At 39.4% G+C, this 23,467-nt stretch overlaps 1 protein-coding gene and 1 pseudogene across 1 annotated transcript; both read left to right on the top strand.

Annotated features, from left to right (window-relative positions):
• Window positions 1-550: 550 nt before the first annotated feature.
• On the top strand, window positions 551-20,818 carry LOC122640791 (ubiquitin-conjugating enzyme E2 36). The gene is made up of 8 exons (XM_043834038.1): window positions 551-722; window positions 948-975; window positions 1,346-1,432; window positions 10,988-11,046; window positions 19,581-19,622; window positions 19,707-19,780; window positions 20,002-20,099; window positions 20,520-20,818. The coding sequence occupies exons 1-8, from the start codon at window positions 687-689 to the stop codon at window positions 20,555-20,557; spliced, it is 462 nt and encodes a 153-aa protein (XP_043689973.1). The 5' UTR covers window positions 551-686; the 3' UTR covers window positions 20,558-20,818.
• A 1,360-nt stretch (window positions 20,819-22,178) lies between these two features.
• On the top strand, window positions 22,179-22,830 carry LOC122639471 (annotated as a pseudogene).
• The last annotated feature ends 637 nt before the right edge of the window (window positions 22,831-23,467 follow it).

Here is a 23,467-nt window from a genome sequence, read left to right as displayed (position 1 = left end):
TCTATTGATTTTAATATTAGTTGTCTTCCCCTTATAATGATAAACAATGATTTCTTACAAATTCAATTTATCCATTGATTTCAATATTAATTATCTTTCCTTTTTCATTTTTCTTGTTTCAATTAAAACATGAACACATCAAATCAATGTCTTTATTTTTGGTTATTTACTTATTTGACTTGGAAATACGATTTAAAATGTTTTTACTGAATCTTTCTTCACTATAAATTATGAATGTAAGATTTTATTATGGTTTAAACATGAAAACGAATCGATCTAAACTAGTATAAACTCGATACTAGAAAACCTAAATGAACCGTAACGATTGAAAATGGAAGTTTTTTAACAATTTGATTGTGGTCTCACTCATTTCCAAATCGAAACCGATTCAACCTGACTAAAACCATCGGACTGAATCAACCGTTTGACACCCCTTAGTGCGGGGGATGTAAATGTAAATATGAAGAGAGTAAGACCCATTTTGCATATGGCTCATAATAACTATTAAGTATTAATGTACTTTATTGACGATATCCATAGGTTAGCTTTAAAAACCCCTCGAATAATTGGACGAGTCTCTGTTTTTTCTTTCTTGTGAGAGAGGTTTGAGTCTGACTCTTCTCTCGACTCGACTCGACTCTCTGTATCTCTCTCCGCTCTTTGCTTTCTCTGAATTTTGTACTTTAATGGCGAACAGCAATCTACCAAGAAGGATTATCAAGGCAAGTCTCGATCCCTCTTCTAATTTCTTTGATCGCAGTCATTGTGGGGTGTTGTGTTGATTTCAGAAAATTTTCATACAAGGACCGTTTCATGATTTTTCCCATTTGTACTTTTCGTCGACAACCTTGCGTTTTGGGTTATTTTTCGTCAATTTAATTTTTTGAGTTTAGGGTTTGTGATCCTGCGTTTTGATTGTTAAGTACTTTTTTTTGGCGATTGAACAGGAGACGCAGCGGCTCCTCAGCGAACCAGGTGTGTTTCTTTCACTTCTGCTCTTTCTCTCCATCTTCCTTTTAGCCATCATCTTCTCATAGTATCTGTTCATTTCTAGGTGGCTTGTTTTTGTTTGTGCTTTAGTTGGTCTGCAATCTGAAAATTTGTAATAAGTTTACGGTTTTGATTATCTTTTTATGTATTTTTCGGATGTATTATTTCTCCATTTGAATTTATTGTTTTGGATTTGTTAGCTCTTTATTCACTCCCCCTCCCATCATCCCATCTCAGGTACTAATTTGTATAGATATGGACGTTATAATATCGTTGGCTTGAGACATTTAGTGAGTAAATAGCTAATTTTGGGAAAATTCTATCCAATTGAGTTCTTTTTGATCTGTTTGAGCAGCCCCTGGAATCAGTGCGTCTCCATCAGAAGATAACATGCGGTATTTCAACGTTATGATTCTTGGCCCTACACAGTCCCCTTATGAAGGTAACCGCAGGGAAATGGTCTTTTTGGACTAATTGCATATTTAACGTTTATGACCGAGTGGAAATGTTTATCAGATATGTATGTTTAACGAGAGTTCATCTGCTATGTATGTTTTCCTTGTTACGTGACTCTAAGTTGTTTGATTACATAACTGTCTCTGGAATTGAACTTCTGAAGTCGTGAGAGTTTTGAAATGAAGTTAGATAAAATTCCTTCTCCAAACAAATTCTGATGACTAAGGAGCAGATAGTTTCACTAGGAAACCATGTACCATGTATCTTTACGATTACTTGCTTTGTTTGTTGTTTGCCATACATTATCTGGAAAACATTAAATTTATCTGTAAAATTTTTGAAAATGTAAAATTTTAATTTTTGGCCAAGCAAATGGAGCCTGATCTGAACAGGAGGAATTGTGTTTCTGTATCAACGGTTATAAACTGGTTGATTTTTATTTTTTATTTTTTATTTGTTATTTTTTTTGTACACGAAGAAACTGCTATTTATTATTTAAATAAGAGAATAAAAAGAAGGTGTAAACCTTCTGGATCAGAGCATAGGGAGGAGAGACGAAAATAATAGGGCAAGGCTTTATAAACGAGGAAAGGAGTAAGGCTTATCAGAATTGATGGATTCTGATTTTGGTTGATTTTGTAGGTTAAAAAGGTAAGAAAATCTCACTTTTTAATTGTTATCTTCTTCCTTTGATTACCAAATATTTTAATGACGTTACAGCCAAAGCAATATAAAATATCTACTTCTTAAATCATCTTCTTATATTTCAGTATCTTCCCCAAAGACGATGGGATTCCAGTGACGAGGGTCATTCGGTTAAGGGTAGCTGAAGGTTTGGTGGAGGAAACTGATACAGAAAGAATAGTAACATAGAGGCATCCAAGACCTACTTTCAAGAGCTCATCGACATGGCGTTGTTCCAAGTGGCACGTCTTGTTGTTAGGCGAGATGTAGCTCCTTTTCCTTCTATATGCTAATTAAGGGAGAATCGAAGATACACTCCACGTGTTTGATAAATTAGCTGAACCAACAGTTGGTGCTTGTATAGAGGCTTATAATGAGCAATCATATTTTGAAAAAAAAAATTTACTTCATAATTTCTCTCCTAGAAACAAGCATTGGAAATGCTTCGACATGTAAAATATTACCATGTAAATTTTACACCGAAACAAACACTTAATGGAAAAAGTAAGATGTGCAGTTACAATAGCATATGCATATAGAATGCTATGGAAAAACCATAAAAAAACTGGTAATTGCTGCAAAAAAAAGGGAACAAATCTCTCATAGCAATTCATTGGTGAAGAGTATTTTTAGATGCAATATGGATTTCTATCCATTTTGGGTGGGCCTTGGTGCAATGGTAAGGTTGCTCCGTTGTGACCAAGTGGTCATGGGTTCAAGTCTGGAAACAGTCTCTCTGCGAAAGCAGGGGTAAGGCTGCGTACAAAATGACCCTCCCCAGATCCCGCAATGGTGGGAGCTTCGTGCTCTGGGTATGCCCCTTTTTTATGGATTTCTATCCATCATTGTATAGAAATGTGTAGAGTGCAAGTTTTTATGACTTCTGTATTGTCAAGGATGTCCCTTTTTATAAAGTTCATACAAAATATACAGAACGAAAACCCATGTATGTTTCTAGTTTCATTTTCCTCATAGGATTTGATCCCAAGAAAAGAACCATCAATCCAGCAAATTTTGTGCAAGCTTAAGCCTGATCTAAGATTAAAGACCCTATCTTTAGATTCTCGAAAGTCCACTATTGATGGCATGTGTAGTTATTCTCCACTCTTCATAGACTTGGCCTAACGTAAGGCTAGGTTTCACTATAGTAACCCCAAGTAGGATCACAGGTACAACAAAACATAGGTACTGATTTCAGACTTGTATCAGTAACAGAACTAAAGTGGGATGGATGAAGTGGAGAGGTGAGTCCGAGGTGTTGAGTGACCGATGTATTCCTTTAAAGCTTAAAGGAAAGTTCTATAGGATTGTTGTTTGACCGGCCATGATGTATGGGGCAGAATGTTGGATAGTTAAGAAGTGTCATGTTGATAAGCTTTATGTAGTAGAGATGAGGATGTGAAGATGGATGTGTGGAAAAACAAGGAAGGATAAAGTACAGAATGAATATATAAAAGTGGACTTGGGAGTTCGCCCGATCAAGTATGACCTCGGACAGGGACCCATGTTGCAAGCCCCATTTAACTGAGATTCTTCCGACGTATTGGGTTGTGCCTCTTTTCTCTTACTATCTTTGATCTTCCATTTTTCTATTTATTTCCTATTTTTCATTTTTCATCTCTTTCCTCATCCCTCTTTTCCCATCTTTTTCTTCCCCTTTTTTGGTTAGAACTCTATTTTCCCTACTTTGTTTTGTTTGGATCTATGTAGCCGACCCCATTAAGTTGGGATAAAGCTGAGTTTGTTGTTGTTATTGTATCAGTAACAGAACTAGAACTGAGACCTAAGAACACTAGGTTATATTGGTGTTCTAGCACCCAATAATAGCCGCACAGTACATAATGAATAATCCCAACCCAAAGGTATACTAGGCATCAGAAAAGACTTAAATTTCAGAAAACAAACTTGTAATCAATTAACACAGCAGCGGCCAAGGGATTGGGGGGATGTTACCATCTAATGGAAGGAATATGGGTGTGGGTCAGACCTCCAAAAATCAGCCCAAGTTGATGGCTAAGGACTGAGATATGGCAGGATCATAAAAATGGAAATTCAACTCTAAAATTTGTAACTTAGTGGATTTGGGTCAATCCAGCCAGCAGGTGTGCCTCCAAGCAAGGTCGAATTGGTCTCCTAGATGGGGTAATATATTCCCAAAATATCAGCAACAATGCCTCCTTAGTTGCAGAGATATAGCAGCACCAAAGTCTGTGAGAAAACTCCCAGATCTGGAAGCCGCAGGTACAGGTTTGGGTGACTTTTAATATCTCTCAGTCCAGCCCCAGATCAGGCCCAAACCCAGATTGAGTGAAGATCTTGATGGCCTGAAGTAGTTCTCCAAATCCCACCTCTGATAGTTGAAAGGTTGCTGATATCAGGATCTCGAGTTGCAGCAGTAAACTCCAGGAAAAACAGAACCGCAAGGCCTGAAACAGTGCTCTCTGACTAGCAGGAGTATCAGCAGTAGTGTGGGCTTATTCTGGACTTCAAGGATCAGTCAATAGCTCCAGAACTTGGTATCAGTTAAGTTCAGAAATTAAACAGAGAAAGGGGAGGGAAGGGAGTATCGATTGGAAGAGGAAAAAAAGGAAGAAGAAGGGGGATAGAATGGGTTGAGCCTCCCACTCTTCTCTGTGCATTTCACTCTGTCATAGGTCTCTCACCTTACTGTATCTCACGGCTCTCATGATCAATGGACCAAGGTTTCTTTTTCTCAATTCGATGGCTGCTGAATACAGCCCCTTGCTTTTATTTATAACTTCAGAAATTTCAATTGTGTGGGGAGTACAAGTTAAGAAACTAAAAACGTCCTAAACTAGCTTACATCTTCAAAAATAGAAATAAGAATAAAATCTAACTCCTAACTACTAAATGAAACTTCTAACTCAGCCATGGTTACAAAAGTAGTGACTTAAGAAAATAGTAACTAACTAGAGACTAACAAAATAGAAAGTGAATAAGAGAGATATGACTGCTCATCATCCCTTAAACCAAAATCTCCATGCAATGGTCTTGAATTCAATCTCCACCAGTTGTCATGGGGCCCACTTGAAATCTGAGAATATCTCCTTCAGCTGCTGGCTCGATACAGCAGAATAGGAACCAAATATGACTGAACTTGAATGGAATTAATGGACAGAATTTGACCATTGATATGGGCCAAATATTGGCCTACTTCAGAGTCCAATCAATGGACTTGGACCGCATCATGACTACTTAACTGAATTGATGTCAACATGGTGAAGGGCATCAAAGCATCTTCTGGGAATATCTTATCTATCCTGAATGAGCCTAGGGTTCTGAATTTGTTGCTGGCCAACAGTCTCTGCCAACACATGTAATATTTGTAAAATATCAAAATTTTTTCTAGAGCTGCTACCCAGGAAAAAATTTCTTAAAGTGGTGCCAGGAATAGCTTATTGTAGAAATAAGTCCTTATTTTTGTTGATTGGTTGAGTGAAGCTCTCCCTGTTTCAAGAAAAATATTTTGGGATCTAGGATGACTATCCAGTTTTCTTAGGTTGATATGTTGGCTAATGCATTATTTTATTTGCTGTCCAGGAGGGAGTTGCTAAGTTTGATTTGCATTGTGGGTGATGCAGATACTCGGCTGGATGGTTTGATTCATTGGGATTCCTAGACCACAAGGAACCAATTCCAAACCAGGTTTTGGTTCAGTAGGATATTTAGGGAGATTTATTTTATTTGAGAAAGTATTATGTAATCTTTTATTTTGGGTAGGATACATAGGAAGAATTTAGCAAGTTTTGGAGTTGTTTTTGATTAGGAATCTTAGTGGTGGTTTTTTTTGTTTTTGATAGGTAATAGCAACTTTATTTAAGGAAAAAGGAAATAAGGAACAATAGAGAGAATTTACAAGGCAAACTATGAAACAAGACACCAAGCTGCTCTTCCTTGGACAAGACCCAAGGAGGACAGTCTCAACTCAACAGTACAAGAGCACTAGTGATGAGTCCACACCATTTGCACACCCCATGCTTCTCTCAAATAACTGGTAGTCCTGGATTCCTTTCCTCCAAGGGGAACACATCAGCTTTTATGTCTCGAAGAATGAGAGGCCTCAATTTGGTATTGTGGTGGAATAATCTGAAATCTCTCTCCTGCCAAATACAAGACATTGTAGAGCAGAATGCTAGCTTACCCAAATTATGTCATTGGTCACCCCCGCTGAATTCCTTTGGCACCCGCTAGGCCTCTGGGACAATGTTTACCTCCTATTGATCAGAGAGGGAGCAAAGTTAATGTAGTCCTAGATTGGTAGGAGACCAACTAGGAGCCAATACGCCAGGATCTAATATGAACTGGTAGTCCGATTGGGGCAGAATATGATTTTAGGTCAAAATTAGGGTTAGAGTTAGGGTTAGGTTAGGGTTTGAAAGGTTGGTTATGCTAGGCAGGTGTAGGGGAGTCGATCAGTGAAGGTCCAGTGATGGTTTGATAAGTGGAAGTGCGAAGAGTTAAATGGCAGCCGGTTAGGGTTTCAGGTTTTGATGGCTGGAATTAGCTGGAAAGTTTTGGGGTTTAGTGGGGAATTAGGGAATATAGGGTTTGGCTGGGAGTTTGGGGACCAAACTCAGATCGAGTTTCTCAATTGAGGAGGGGAAGATTCAATCCAAATTTGGAACAAAGTTGATGGTTGGATTGATGTGTGGGTGATTTAGGGTTGTGGGGAATTGAAAATAAAAAGGGGAAAACTTAGGGTTGGGGCTGTAGAGGATTGGGAGAAGAAGTATGGGGTTGAGGAGATCTTAAACTTACTTGCAGTTGCAGAGGATAATCGGCAGCAGCAGAAACTTGAATAAAAATAGAAGCTTGGACAGAAAACTTTTTTGAATAAAAGTCAGATCTTCAACTTGAACTTGATTTAAAAAAAAAAAAAACAGATCTTGAACTTGAACTTGAAAGTAGAACTTGAGAGGAACCACTTGGGCTTCACAGCGTAGAGTGTCGATTGGATCAAACACCAATCCCACCAACGAACCACCCGGGCTTCACACTGCAAGGTGTCAATCGGATAAAACACCGATCCCACCAGCCTTGATCAAACACACAAAAATCTTCAATGAAGGAGAAGAGCAGCAAAAGCTTTTCATTAATATCAAAATTCGTGTTCAATGTTTGCCCCTTTACAACCTTATATAAAATATTCAAAAATAGACTCTTACACTAAAAAATAAAGGCCTAACCCAATCTTTAACCTATTAGGTAACTTAAATTGACTAAGAAACTGAAATAGACTCAAAACAGAGTCCTAATCTAACCCAACTTAAATACTTAAAAGAAAACTACTAAAATAATTATAATAGAACCATTGGTTGAACCGGTTCAATTTATGAACAAACACACCAAAATAAAACTAAGTATGGAACTAAAACAACTAATCGCGTATGCAACCTAATTACCCATAGTTTAGGCCCATAAAAGTGGTCTATTACATTGAAAACCCGTGGGATCAAAGGCCCAACATGTACACAACCCAACCCTAGACTCTTTTCTGTCAGTGCCTCATAAATTTATCTATTGTTTGGTCATTGCTTGGGTTGGGGAATATATGGGTTTCAGAGGCCTCCTGGTCAAGATTCAGGCCCACAAGTTTCAGTTTGATTGAGCCTTTTCTGATGAAATTTCCTCTTCGAAGAAGCCCTTCCGTTGTTGGTCTGATATCGAGAAGAAAGAAGAAAACTCCTCCTTTGATATATTTGCCCTTTGACCTTATTTACATAATTACCCTTCTATTCTTTAGTTATCCCATTCTTTCCAAAAGTTATTTTTTGATTCCAGAAATAACCCCGTTTAAAATTTAATTTCTTTTGTGTCCTCAACCCATTTCCATTCTCTTGTTAATTTTAATTTTTAAACTATTTACAATTCCCATTTAGATGAGATTCTCCTGACTTGTTGGGCTGTGCTTCTTTCCTCTTACTTTTATCTTTTGTCTTCTATCTTTCATCTTTCACTTTTCCGTTTATTTTCTACCTCTCGTTTGTCAAATATCCATTTTTCATTTCACATCTCATTTCCATCCCTCTTTTCCCCTCTCCTCATCCTCCCTTTTATTTTTTTTTTTGTATTACACATCAGTTTTCTCTACTTTGTTTTGTTTGGATCCATGTAGCCGACCCCATTAAGTTGGGATAAGGCTGAGTTTGTTGTTGTTTACAATTCTGCCACTCCATCCTCGATTTGGGCTATTTGTTTATTGGGTGGCCTCGTAGCAAACCCAATAGGGTATTTTGACCTGGGTTCCGCATCAGGATCCCTCTCCTTCTCGCCCATTCTCTTTTCGATTCCGATCTGATTTCTTCTCATCATGTTTGGTGTTCTCCTTAGTAATTCTGTCGTTCGTATCCCCTGTTCTTTTTTTCCTTTTTCCTTCTTCCTTCTTCCTGGTTCTCTGATGCAGCAAGGACTCTCGGTTGGGCCAAGGCAGGGCTGTATCTGCCCAAATCTGGGTTTATTGAAACCCATATCGAGTAGCCTATGCCAGCCCATTCTGCTACATTTTCAATAGAGATATTTCCCAGATTTTCTTGTTGGTTAAGGAGGAGATATTGACCAGATGGTGTGGGGCCCGTGGCCGGCTAGCTCGGAGAAGATTGAAGATTATTAGTCCTAGATTTTAGGAAGTTTTTTTATATCTTGTGTGGGAGGTTTATTAGCTAGAGATTAGTTTATTTTTATAGGTTATTTATTGGTAGTTTGATTGTTTCCTTTTCTATAGGATTCTTTATTAACTAATTGGATGGGGTTGCTTTGTAATTGTTTTTAATTAGGAAAGTCTATAATGCTGTAATCGATTTTCAAACTTAGAAATACAAGGATGTGGTTGGATTTTATAGCCAACGAATCGGGAAAAAAAAACAAGAGAGCTTTTGTTTGAAACCATGTTATGCTGTGAGATGCAATGGGGAGGGTGAGATGCCTATACCTATGAGTGGGTGAGAAACCCAGAAGAGAGTGGGAGACTCAATCCTATTTATCCATCTTCTTCTACCTTCTGTCTTCTATTTCTCTTATTTTCTATTGAATTCTGTATTGGTATTCTATTCTGGAAATTATTGATCTATCAAAGACCAATCAAAGGGAACCATTCTACAGGAATTTTGTCAGATTAGTGAATGCTGCTTAACCTGCTGATCGATAGAATACTCAAACAGAGCTTGCGATTTGTCTTGAAGATTTCTTGCTGAGATCCTGCCTTAGGTCTTCTGACTTAACCTTACATTATTATCTTTCGCACCTGATATTATTGCTGTTACCCTCCTCTGGTTTCTGTATTGTCAGTGCTCTTTGGATCTGGTTGAATCCACTGGAATTTCCTTGATACGACTCAGAAAGGTCCGAAACTTCAGGGGTTAGGTTGCACCCATATAGCGATTCAGACCCTGGTGCCCCTGCCTCACCCATCAACTCCCTTCGCCTCACCCATCAACTCCCTTCGCTAATATTTTGTGTACCTTTTAGTCGATTAATGGAGATCTGGGTGTGAAGATTTCGCACCTGAAATCTTAGATCAGGTTATTGCCATGTGAAGGAGCTCGATCTACCGAAGCGCCTGCTGGTTTACCACTTCCCTGTTCCCAGTCGAGAGGTTGAAGACAACCTCAAATCATGGGTTGCTTCTTAAAGTCTTATTACAATATTACCCCTCTTTGTATCTAATTCAGCTTCTAGCTTCTACCCATTAGTTGGTTTCATTCTAAGTTTGTTCTTCCCCTTTAATTTTATTCCTTTCTCATTCCTGTTCCCTTGCCTTACTAAGTAGGTCTGAAGATTCTGTTTAATTACCAAAATGCCACCCTCCTTTGAAAACTTCAGCTTTTGTACAGTTTTGCCACTATCTTGTTTAATTAAGTTGATATTAGTTTGGGTGGGCCCATAAGTGATCCGAACTGGGTTTTTAGAACCCCGGATTGCATCAGTGAAAACAAAGGGGTGAAATTGAAATGTATGATTGTTTCTACTCGTAGTCCCCCTCCCCCCTTCTCTTAGGCTTGGGTAACTTGGGCACTGGAGTGGCATTTTCTTTACCATCATCAGAAGTAAAAGATTTGTTGAGCCTTCAATATACTTTAAGGGAACCCGCTCTCTGCTGTTGCACTTAGTAGGATGAGATTTGTAAATCCTTTTTATGCTTTAGACAAGTGATACTTGATTAAAAAATATTGTTATCTATTCCTTTTTATATAGCTCTGTTCAACATTGTTTTTATGATTGGCGAGTTTCTGTTCAACATTCTTTGATATTGGTGAGAATCTTTCACTGAGAAAGGGTGAAGTATAAGAAGCATTCCAGGAGCAGGATCCAATATTGTATGTCTGTACTGATCCCTGTCAGATTGGTGTTGATAGGCCTATCAGATCTTGATCCTGGCAATATTCTGAGAGGAACAAGAAATGGAAGAAGAAAGATCAAAGGAACCTATATTAGGCATTGATTCAGGAAATTATCTGATCAGTATTTTTGGTCTTCAGATGAAAGAAGACGAAAGATTATGAAAACCTTTTTTTTTTTCACCTAAAGACTTTACACTGTTATTACAGTGGATCATAAATCGGCAGATCCAAGTGGTAAGATCAGTTTGGTCTTTGCCACCATTGATATGAATCTGGTAGGTCGGCTTATTCGATACCGATATATTTTGATGCATGAGGAATTTCTAAATACTTGGGAATTGAAATGTGGTACTGGTGGTGGGGTATTGCATTATCTGCAGTTTTATATTTTATATCTAGTGATTACTCCTCCCCCCCCCCCCCCACCCTTTCATTTCATCGTACCCTAAAAATTATCCCTGATATGATGCAAACACTTCTTGCTCGGTGACCCTGTTTAGGAGGAGTTTTCAAGTTGGAATTATTTTTGCCCGAAGAATATCCAATGGCTGCACCTAAGGTATGACTTTTCTTAACGATAAAATCAGTTAACTTCATCCGCGATCTGTTTTCTAATTTGGATATTAGGTTCAAGTAGTTCGTGCATTAGTGTTATTCTGAGGCTATTCAGAGGCTATCCGTTGTAATGGCTGTTCTAGTTGATAATCTGGGTTATAAACATGTGTTTCTCTTTTTTTTTTCTTTTAATTAAGAAAGAAAAACTGGTATGTAAATGCATTGAGAAGCTGCAAAGTACCTACTTTTTCATTTTTAGGTTTTTGCTTATAAAGTTTAGTCTAGGGAAAGGACAAGATATTTTATTTTTAAAGCTTCTGATGTGATTTCCTTGTACTCAACTATAATTTTGATGGTAATCTCTAATTAAGTGAGCAGATTTTCTTGTCATGTCACTTGTTCTGTAAGAGTTTATTTACAATGAAAAAATTTATTAGGACAAAGAAAGAAGAAACTCTGTCCTTTGTTTGGGTTGGTGTCAAGTTGAAGCGAAATATATGGAAATGAAAATGGAAAGCACCCTCTTGATAGGTTGGATAACTTGTTAAGGGGAAATGCCTTGAAGGGGACTGTGCTCTACGATATTCTGCTATTGCAAATACATTTGCAAAGTGGCTATTATGCCTCATTTTTATCTTTTCCGCTTTAACTATGAAGTCCAGCTTCTGAGCTCTCTTATGAAATTGTAGGTCACCTGACCTGCCTAAACTTTGAATTTAGGGAATCATGTGCTTCCTTATGTTTGGTTTTCCATAAACATTTTTTGATGGGGAACAATGGACAAGAAGTTTTGATGCAGTTATGTGTAGGGTTAATTAGGGAATTATTTTTCTTCTTCTTTTCATTGGAATTATTTTTGTTAATTTGTATTCCTTATTTTATTCTTGTTTAGTAGTAGTAGAAGCCCAAATTAGTTTGAACTCTATCTTTAGTTTGGTTACAGGATAGGAGGAAGATTTTTTTGGGTCTTATATACTATCATGTAACAATCGTAGTTCAGTTTTTTTTTTTTTTGTTTTTTTGGGATTATTAGAAGAAATCAAGGTTTACCTCTCAGCATTACAGCTGTGGTGCTGTCCCAAGTCTCTCCTCCTCGTCATTCTTCCTGGTTTTTCTTTCCCATGTTAAGTTACCATTGCCTTCTTATTCCTCTTATTTTCTTCAACTATTCCTTTTGTTTTGGTTATCTCGCTACTTGTGTGTTACTACCAGAACAATTGGGCTGCAGAAAAATGATCATAAATCAATTGAGATCTCACAGATTGGATAGAGATTTGGGGGTGTTTTTTCCCACCCTAAGCCGCCTCAGGTTGCAGAGACTGAAGTCGGAATATTGCTTGAACTGCGAGATTCAAGCCATTGAAATCAGATCTGGTTCTGTCTTCCACCAGATACGATTTTATTGACTTGGACTTGATTCCTTAGCTCGTCCTACAGGTGATATTCAGGTGGATTCATGAGGGTTTAGAGCTGAGATTCAAATTGGTGGCCGTCCCCTCGATCTCCCCTCTATCAATGCTATTAATGATTGCATTGATGACCTTGGTATCAATGACCTGAGATGGTCAGGTTCCCCCCTTGGCATAATAGGAGATTTGGCAATGATCGGACTGCCTGCAAAATTGACCGCATTCTTATCAATGAAGCCTGGCTCTCTTTTCCTCTACTCCCATGCCAATTTCCTCCTCTCTGGCATTTCTTACCGTAGTCCTTGTCATCTTCTCATTCATCCCTACTCCTCCTTTGGTCCAAAACCCTTAAAATTCTTTGATATGTGGACCTCCCACTCTCTTTTCCTTCCCACTATCCATGAAGCTTCAAACATTCCTGTCCACTGTCTCTCCCTGCCCCTCATTGCTTTTGCAAAGAAGCTTCGCCAAACCAAAGCGGCTCTTAAAAGCTGAAACTCAACCTCCTTTGGTAATATCTCCTCCCATATTTCCTCTTGCCGCTCCGATCTTTCCCCTGTTTAATCCCATCTTCAGGTTGATATGCTCAACCCTATGCTCGTTGAGGAGGAGAAGAGGCTATCTGCTGAGCTCTCTTCCCTCTCCCACCAAGAAAGCTTTCTCCGCCATAAATTTGGTATCAAATGGTTGGAGCTTGGAGGCTCAAATTCGGCTTACTTCCATTGCTCTCTGAAAGCCTGTTCGAACTCCAACTCCATCAACTTGCTTCTCACAAGGGATGGCTCCCCGCTTACCTCTGTCCATGACATTAAGTCGGAGGCTCTCCTCCCTCTTCAGCCTCCCTCCTCCCTCTCCCCTCTCCCCTCTCCCCTTCCCTCCGACCTCATCAACAAATTGTTCCCCCTTCCCTGGTTGATTCCCTCCAAGTTATCCCCTCTGATGATGAAATCACCAAAGCTGTTCTCTCTCACAAATCCGACTGGGCCCCGGGGACTCTGATGGATTCAGTTTGGGATTCTTCTTCGCTAGTTGGGACCTCATTAAAGAAGACCTCATCAAAGCTATCCGTAGCTTCTTAGTTCTTCTTAACCCCAACCAGCTCTCTCGAATCAACTAGACTTTTCTTTGCCTCATCCCTAAAAAAGATGGAGCTTCTTCCTTGTCTAACTTCGGACCCAATCTTGCTCTGCAATCTTCTCTACAAGTACATAGCAAAGATTTTGGCCAGCAGACTTCAACTTGTCATCTCCTCCTTAGTCAGCCCGAACCAATCGTCCTTCATTGTTGGCATAAGTATTGTTAACAATATCCTCCTATGCTCGGAAATTGTTCGAGGTTTTGACCGCAAATCCCATTCCCCTGCTACTCTTATGAAAATTGACATTCATACAGCTTTTGACTCCCTGAGATGGGACTTCATCTGTAATGTTTTTGACCCAGATGTCCTTCCTCCCTACTTTTGTTCGATGGATTCATACATGTATCTCTTCCCCCTCCTCCTCAGTTATTGTCAACGGTCCCCCTGCTGGGTTCTTCCCTTCTAAAGTTGGAATCCGTTAAGGATGTCTCCTCTCTCCCTTCTTCTTCTCCTTGGCTCTTGAGGTCCTCTCCAGGAGTATCCAAGCAAAAATGGACCAACTCCTCATCTCCCCCATCCCCAAGTGTAAACATCTGAACCTTACTCATCTTGCTTTCGTTGATGATCTGATGATCTTCTCTAAGGCTTCCCCCTCTTCCATCTCAGCCATTATGTCCTCTTCGCAGTTCTTTGAGAGACTCTTTGGTCTTTGCATCAACCTCCTAAAATCCAAAATTTTCCTCTCTGGGATCTTTGATTCAGGTGGAGACTACCTCCTACCATGTACTGGTGTGGCATCTATGGACTTCCTAAGTCTACCATTAAAGCAATGGAATCCCTCTTCCATGCTTTCCTCTGGAAAAGGAAAGAAGCATCTAAATTCCTCCACCCAATCAGCTGGAACTCCATTTGCCTCCCCAAATTTGAAGGAGGTCTTGGCCTTCGCAGAATCTGTGATTCTATATTGCGGGTATCTTTAAAGCTCATATGGAAAATTTCCACTAGGCATTATTCTATCAGGGTCAATTGGGTTTACTCCTACCACCTCAAAAATGACTCCATTCCCTTTCCCCCGACTCCTCTTGGGTCTGGCTTAAAATCCTTCTCCTTCGCCCCTTTGCCCTCAATGCAACTTCCTCTGTAATTGCCGATGGGTCCTCCATCTCCGTCTAGCTTGATCCCTGGCATCCCCTAGGAGTCCTTTACAACTTGGCTCGGTCGGCCTACTCTTCTGGAATCCCCAAATCTGCCCCTCTTTCCTCAATCATCTCCAATGGTTCTTGATCCCCCCCCCCCCATCCCCTCCCCTCCCCCTCGGTCTCTCCTAGGTCTGGTCCTCTCTCCCCCTCATCCCCCCCTCTCCCCTCTCCCCTCCCCTCTCATGCAGATAAGTTTATTTGGCTCCCCTTCTCTAATGGTCTTTTTAGCTTCAGATCCGATTGGAATTTTGTCAAAACCCGTCTGGAGAACCTTCAACCTTTGCCTCTCGACCCAAGCTTTCCTCCTCCACTGCAACATCCCTATTCCCGCCTCATGTATTTTTTGTTGGAATGACATTGAGGATATCGATCACCTTTTTCTTCTCCTGCCCTTTTACCTCCACTATCTGGAAAAAAGCCCTTGGTTCCCTCTGGCCCCATTGTAGGAGACCCCTACCCTTCGCTCGGGAATTGCTTTGGTTGGATATGACTTTTTCTGGTAGCTTTATCTGTGACATTGTTGGTAGGCTTGTGCTCGGGGTTGCTATATCTCACATTTGGATGGAGTGGAATCTCAGAAGATGGACCTTCAATTTCCGTTTATTCGACCTGATTTGGAAAGCCATCTTTTTTTATGTCAGCTCTAAACTTCATATGCTCCCACATGGTTCCCTATTTCGATTCCCCAAGGAACATGCACATTGTTGTATCCTGAGGATTAGATGTCTCTCCTTTTCAGTCTCCTAGCCCCCCTTCGTAGGGCTTGTGGCATGTATAGCTCTCTCCCCCCCCTCTCCCCTTTGGGGTTTTGGTAATGAATTTTTTATTCATTCAAAAAAAATAAAACCTTGAACTTTCAGTCCGGTTTGATTTCTTGTGGGTGAGTTCTATCAACCAAATTCCATATGGGTTTATCGCTAGTTTACTGGTTTCGTGAAGTAGGGGATAACCTATTTCCCTGAATTACATATAAGGACAGAATTGTCTTAAATTACTGAAAGCCCTTATTTTACAGAAGTGGTTTCGCTTTCATCCCATTCCTACTTATAATTCCAGAAAAGCCCCTCTTTCAAAGGTCTATTTACAACTTGGTCCTTTTCATTAGATACCAACTCTTAAGGTGCTGAATTGTCCAGAATTTACAGCTTGCCCACTATGACTTTAATTTGAGTTATTTAGTTTTCTTGTGGGCTCGTAGCAATCCCATTTAAGAGTTTCAGAACCTAGGACCACATCATTTGGTATTAGAGCCAAATTTTTTGACAGTTACTAACCATGACAGGGCAATCTTACATCACCAATCCCGAGTTAGGGGGCGTACCCAGTGCATGACGCTTCCATCACTACGGGGTCTAGAGAGGGTCATAATGTACCCAACCTTACCCCCACTTCACAGGGAGCCTGTTTCTCGTCTCGAACTATTGACCACTAGGCCGCAATGGAGCAACCTTACTATTGCGTCTAGGTCCGCTCTCTCTCACCAATCCCAAGTTGCACAAGTTATATTGGGAACTGGCTGAGAGTCAGTAGAAGACTGAGGCTAAACTTGATAAATTCATGAAAGAAACACAAAGCCTCTTTACAGAGTTTCATGCCTTCATGAAAGGACTGACGAACAAGAAGAAATTGGACAGTCTACACTAGTTCAATTTGGTATCTTACAGATCGAAGATACATCTTAGAGGCAACAACCCGATCCAACTATTCCCCAAGATGTCACACGACAATTTTCCTACAGGGTGTATGGAATCAAGGTTGAGATTTCAGAGTTCAGTGGTGAAAAGGGACCGGAGGATTTCCTTTATTGGCTTGCTAAGTCTGAATGGATATTCGATTAGAAGTCCTTTCCGAATGAGACATGTGAGCTTATCCTCAGCAAGTTTATTGGATATGCATGTTCATGGTGGGGACATATTACATTCAAGGCTTATTAGGCAACTTGGAAATGTTACTAATTGGGAGGCCATGAAACAAATTCTGAACTAGAAAGTCCGTCCCTCCTAATTATGAGAAGATGTTATTTCACAAACTGGTTAAATTTTAGCAAAGAAGCCTGTAGATACCTACATGATAGAATTCTACAAATTACTTTCTAGGTGCCAACTTCAGGAGATAGACCAGAAAAAAGGATGAATACCGAGATTCGACTTGAGCTGGCCAATGGTGATTTCAGGTCCGTTGATGTGGCAGATGCCTATGCCAAGATAGGTAAAGAAGTACAGTTATTTGAAGAACATACTAAAAAATTCTTTAGCTTATAGACCTCCACCCCTTATCGAAGAAAAGAAGCCTGAACCCTGTAGATTGGAAGAAAGCAAGTCAGAGGTTATAAGAGGCAGTGAGTGGTTGAAGAGTATCATATGCCTCCACCCAGTAAGTGTCCCAACAATACCCATCCTCTGCTTATGGTTGACTAGTTGTTGGCCAATATGAATAAGAAGGATGTGACTATTCCTGAGCTTCTTCCTTCTGATCCAGATAATGACCCCAATGATGGTCATGATGATGAGATTGAAGTTCACCATGCTAGTTTTGCATCATTCTCAATTAGGCTAGTTGAGAAAGCTATCCTCTTCAGACAAAAGGGTATTCTTCTGCATGGTGATGGTTTTACAGATGTTCATACGGTCGTTGATACTGGGGCGAAAGCAAATTTTATCTATATTGATTTTGTTCGAGCACTCAACCAACCATAGAAGCAGCTCTTCAAAAAGATTCATATGTGAGGTTTTGGACCTACAGCTTGAGGAGAGGCCAATGCAGTAGCTTGGGTACACCTGCATTTGGGCCATTGTAGTACCATATGCTTTGCCTACTCATCCCATTCGCACAGTATGTATTCTTTATGATCAAAGTTAAGCAATGAGGTCGTACGTACTTGATGTTGCCACATGCATTATCAGATATGTCTTGTCAGCAGCTGTCTCCAGTTATAAGTCACTCTCTCCTTCCCACTCACGGAGTTCCAGTTTGACCGTCTTCCCTGAGATACGTGCCACCCTTGGATCAAGATAACTATAATGGCATTTTGGGTTTGCGACCTAATTCGACAGAGTCGGATTCTTTTAAAAAAGGGAGAGCTGATGCAGTTATGTGCAAGGATAATTAGGGATATTTTTTTTATTGGAGTTATTTTTATTAATTTGTATTCCTTATTTTATTCTTGTTTAGTAGCAGTAGGAGTCCAAGTTAGTTTGAACTCCATTTTTAGTTTGGTTTCAAGATAGGAATAGGATTGTTTTGGGTCTTTATATACTATCATGTATCCAGCGTCCGTAGTTCAGTTTTATTTTTATTTTTTTATTATTAAAAGAAATCTCAGGTGTTGCAGCTGTGGTGCTGTCCCAATTCTCTCCTTTTCCTCGTTCTTTCTGGTTCTCCTTTCTCAAGTTAAGTTTCTTCGTTACCCTTGCTTATTCCATATTCTTCCTCTTATTCTCTTCAATTATTCCTTGTGTTTGGTTACTTGTTACTTTTCTGTTACCACTGGAATGGCTGCAGAAAAATCATCATAACTCAATTTAGATCTCTCGGATTGGATTGAGATTTGAGGGTGTTCTTTCCCACCATAAGGCGGCTCAGGTTGCACAGACTGCAGTCGTAATATTTCTTGAGCTGAGATATTCAAGCACTGAAATCAGATCTGATTCTGTCTTCCACCAGATACGACTTCATTAACTTAAACTTGATTCCTTGGTTCATCTTACGGGTGATATTCAGGTGGATTCATGGGGGTTTAGATCTGGGATTCAAACCCCGAACTTTCAGTCCGATTGGATTTCTTGTGGATGAGTTCTATCAGCCAAATTCCATATGGGTTTATCTCTGGTTTACTGATTTCTTGAGGTAGGGTATGACCTACTTCTCTGAATTACAAAAAAAGATAGAATCGTCCTTAATTACGTGAAAATCCTTAGTTTGCAAAAGTGATTCTGCTTTCATCCCACTCCTACTTATAATTCCAGAAAAGCCCCCCCCTCTTCTAAAGTTATATTTACAAGTTGGTCCTTTTCATTGGGTGTTTATTCTTAAGGTGCTGGATTGTCCAGAATTTACAGATTTTTCCACTGACTTTAATTTGAGATTTTAGTATTCTTGTGGGCCCACAGCGATCCCAGAAGGGTTTTGGAACCCAGGATCGGATCTGGTTTCCTGAATTGGTGTTCGATTGCAGGTTCCATTCTGATGTCTCCGTCAGAAAACTTTATTTTTTCTAGACAACCTATTGCAGTCTAATATCTACTAGTTTTGTTGTATTCTGGATTTGGGTCCTTCACCATGTTTCATGATCATTTATGTTTGAAACCATGGCATTTAATTATACCAAATGGCACTATGTTACATAGTAATCGGATTTCTGTGTGCTAGCAGTTCTGATTTTTGACTTTATTGTCCAAAGCATACTATTTTGTTAGCCCTATTTAAAAAAAAAATTTAAAAACTTGGCACTACCAATTAGGTATTTGGTGCCAGAAAAATGGATGTTTGATAAGCAAATCTTGCATGCTCCTTGTCATGTGGTTCTACTTCAGTTGCCAGTTTACTACACAATGTGCACTGGATTTACCTCATCATACTTGGTCCAGTGTTATAGCTCATCCATCCAAAATCTAATTATGGTTTCAAATTATTCCATTTATAGCTTGCTGATGCACAGTCAACAAGTCAACATTGTCTCCATCTGTGCCTATATATGATGATTCAACCTCATTAGATTATCCACAAAACTATTCAAATATGGAAAAGCGAAAACATTTTCAATTTGCCTTGTAGGCATGTCTCTTCTTTCAGTCTTATTTGGAAAACGGATTTTACACATGTACTTGACCTTCATTGATTATCCTTCTAACAGGTTCGTTTCCTGACCAAAATATACCATCCTAACATTGACAAGGTAAGAAATCCCTCTTCCTTTTGTCTCTTCTTTTGATCTGGAGAATGTTTCTTGCATCTCATTGGAATTTATCCGCTTATGCAGCTTGGAAGGATATGCCTTGATATACTCAAAGACAAATGGAGTCCAGCTCTCCAGATCCGGACGGTATTGCTGAGGTGAAAATTGTGCTTCCATAGATAAAAATGGCTTCCAACTTTGATGGATAACATGAATAGATGATTAATAAAATCCTGTTATAAGCATTTGTTTATCTGGAAAATTTTTTTAAAAAATGTTGAAACATTTAAGTACTACTTATAAAATCCTGTTATAAGCATTTGTTTCATACTGCTTTGAGGATGCTAATATAATACAATTATCATGTTCTATGAATCAGCATTCAGGCACTTCTGAGTGCTCCAAACCCAGATGATCCTCTTTCGGAAAACATTGCAAAGCATTGGAAGACGAATGAGGCCGAGGCTGTTGAAACAGGTACTGACTATAATTTATTTCAAAACTTATATCTTTAAATATTATCCAGAACCGCATTTATTTGGTCCCAAGGTGAATGGTGGCTTGAATCCTCTACATGAGGTGTTTGATGGTTCATTTTGAAATTAAGTTGTGGGCCTTTTAATTCGGATTTCAAGATTCAAGTGTGTTCATCAATACATCATTGACCAGACTTTAGGACAAGTTAATTCTCAAAGCCATTTTGGCTAAAAGAAATTAAATACATGCAGTTGCCATTGGAATTGCTGAAGATACTCCTTACAGTGGAGTAAAATGTTTTTCCTGAATCTTATCTTTTTTTAAAAAAAAATAAGAAACTCTTATCTATTTAGAATATACAACTAGACCTCTAATGCTTGTGGCCTTTTTCTTACTGTTTTGTTGCTTGGAATCTTGCAGCTAAGGAATGGACCCGTTTGTATGCGAGTGGTGCATGAAAACATGGTGGACACCTTTTCTCGCAAATTAACATTCTGTGATGTAAGTTAACAGTGGTTGTTATTTTCAAGTGAAAATGAAAGAAGAAAAAAATCATGCCTGAACTATCAGAAGATGAATCCCTTCAAGATCTTTGGCCACCAGGCTTCACTGAACTATCTGAAGGTTAATCCTTTCAAATTTGTAATAGTAGATAAAGATTGTTGTTCTCTTGCAATCTTTCTTGATCTTGTGATTTGGTTCAATGCACAATTCTCTCATGTCCTTTGGATGTGAATGAAAAACAAATCGTTAATATAGTTTCACTGCAAATATCGTTCTACCACCCTGCTAGTGAACACAACTTGTGTTTCTTATAACTGTGGTCTGGGTATTTTGATCGTGGTTTTAGGTTTTGGTATTTGCCTATGTGGGGTCAGTTTGTTACTATTATTTTACATCTCCATGGTCAGAATTGTGACCATTATTTTACTTCACTGCTTCCCGAGGAAAAAATAAAGTGATTATGTCATGTAGCAGGTGAAATAGTGTCCAAGGGCAGTAATGGAAGTGCTCCTTTTGTAATCAAAAAACCAAATTCTCCGAATCAGTCCACATAGCTAAGTGTTTGACCCTTTTTTTTGGCTGATAGTATGCCCTGTTTGATTGCCTTTGCCTTTTGCTTCATCTGCGGTATCTACAATGCCATAATCAAATGAAAAAACAAATATATCTGAATTGAGATAGAGTTTGGAGGGCCATCCACATTCGTTAGTGTCTTGCTTTAAACTCCCATCAAGTAGCAGTAATGTGTGACCTCCTGGTGAGTGCATTTCATTGAGAGGAAGAAGACTTGAAGTAGTTGAAGTCGGGGGGTTGTTAACTAACATACCCGAACTGGGGGATTGGGAAGAAATGTATGAGATTGGGTATGGGGTGAGGTAGACGCCCAGGTCTTTATATTAGAGAGAACTCGATAGGGTTTGGGCTTGTCCTGGTCATGTAAAACTCGATTCCGTTCCGACCAAATATAATATAAAACAAAAGACAGATCTGAAAAGAAAAGAAATGTAGCGTATCAGATTGCGAAGAAGACAAATAAAACATCTAGAAAAGAAGACCATGATGGAGTAGATAGAGCAGAGATTCTAAGACCAACATTACATCCATACCAAACAATACGTGAGAAAGAACATTCAAAAAACAAGTGCCAAAAGGATTATCAGTTTCATTGCACAACACACACTTAGTGTCAATCGAGAATAGTCTATTAAGGTAGCACTTAGTTTGGAGACCATAGAAATAATTTAAATCTAGGATGAATCTTTAGTTTCCAAATGATATTCCACAAAGAAGGATGGAGTGGTATCTCCTCCTTTAGCCAAAAAAGATGCAACTGTTTTTTTTTTTTTGGGGGGGGGGGGGGGGAGGAGAAGAGGAAGAGAAGAAATGAGTGGTAGGTTCCTGTGGCAATGGAAAGGGGAATTGAGGAGGGCAGATGAGGGATCCATGGGGCAGTCCAGAGTCCACATTTTAACAATATTCCCATTATCAATATGCTAGCATATCATATGTTTGAGTAGGGATTGCATTGAAGCCTCTGCAACGTAAAAACCTATCGACTGCGTGCTCTGATCCACCATGAGTGCTTACAAGTAAGTCTCTGAGCTATGGAGAAAAAAACAAAGAGATGTGAGGTTTCTGCAGAGAGTTAGATGCTGGGAGTACCATCAGCTCCCATCGATTGTCCGGGTCACTCGACCCACGCGCCCTGACAAGGCTCGATGATTGGGTTTCGAGGCAAAGCAAGGGTATGTTGTACACCGTGTTCGTGTTAGGTGTGGAGGTAGCAAGAGGCCTGTCCCTTAGAGTATTGTGTATGGTAAGCCGACAAACCAGGGTATTACCCAGTTGAAGTTTCAACGAAACAAGCGGTCGATTGCAGAAGAGCGTGCTTGTCGCAAATTGGGTGGATTGAAGGTCCTCAACTCCTACAAGATTAATGAGGATTCAACTTATAAATATTATGAGGTAATCCTTGTGGATGCTACTCACAATGCAATAAGCAGTGAACCAAGAATCAACTGGATATGCAAGCCGGTGCATAAGCACAGAGAGCTTTGTGGGCGCACTTCTGCTGGAAAGAAGTACAAGGGTCTCAACTCTCAATGGAAAAGGACACTTGCACCACAAGGCGCGCCCATCTCGAAGGGCAACCTGGACGAGGAACTACACCCTCTCCCTTCGTCGCTACTGTTAATCGCAGTGATATTACTTTTGTGTTTTGTTTTGCTTTGTTATTAGTATTTTTCTCTCTAGTTTGGGGTTTTCTGTTGTAGGGATGTTGATTTCCATTTTGGGAGATGAAAATTCTGAATTTAGAAGCGTTGAGCACGCACAACTTATTTTGGAGTAATTTGGACCAAGTTGCAAACAGATTTCACTTGCCTGCAAAAAAGAAAATGAAAAAGAAAAAGAGTAGGGATACCATGCTCAAGATATTTCCCCAAAATCTTGAGATTCTTAGGCAAAGGGGCTTCAATGATAGAGGAATTACGAAAATATTTCTCCTTTAGAGTTGGGACCCATAATTCCAATGGATTATTAGGACAAAATAGGGTCTATTAGTAAGATGTGTCTATATACCTCTCACCACTCCTACGAGTAAGATGATCAAGTGGTACAACGACACAAGCCTCTTTTACATATCCAAAAGCATTGTGCTAAGAGTTGTGGTTTCACAAAGGGTAAGCCGCATATCTAAACACCGGGCCTAGGGTTATGCCATAAGGTATAAATTTGGGGTTAAACTATGTGTAGTTGGCATTATCAATGGTGTATGATAGTGTATGCGGATGTACATGTTAGTTCACCAAAGCTAGCATCCAAAAGCACTCATTAAAAGAAAAAACATGTTAAAACAGTACAAC

The sequence above is a fragment of the Telopea speciosissima genome, chromosome 9, assembly GCF_018873765.1.
Source record: "Telopea speciosissima isolate NSW1024214 ecotype Mountain lineage chromosome 9, Tspe_v1, whole genome shotgun sequence".
Classification (NCBI taxonomy): domain Eukaryota; kingdom Viridiplantae; phylum Streptophyta; class Magnoliopsida; order Proteales; family Proteaceae; genus Telopea; species Telopea speciosissima.
This window is presented reverse-complemented; position numbering and strand designations above follow the sequence as displayed.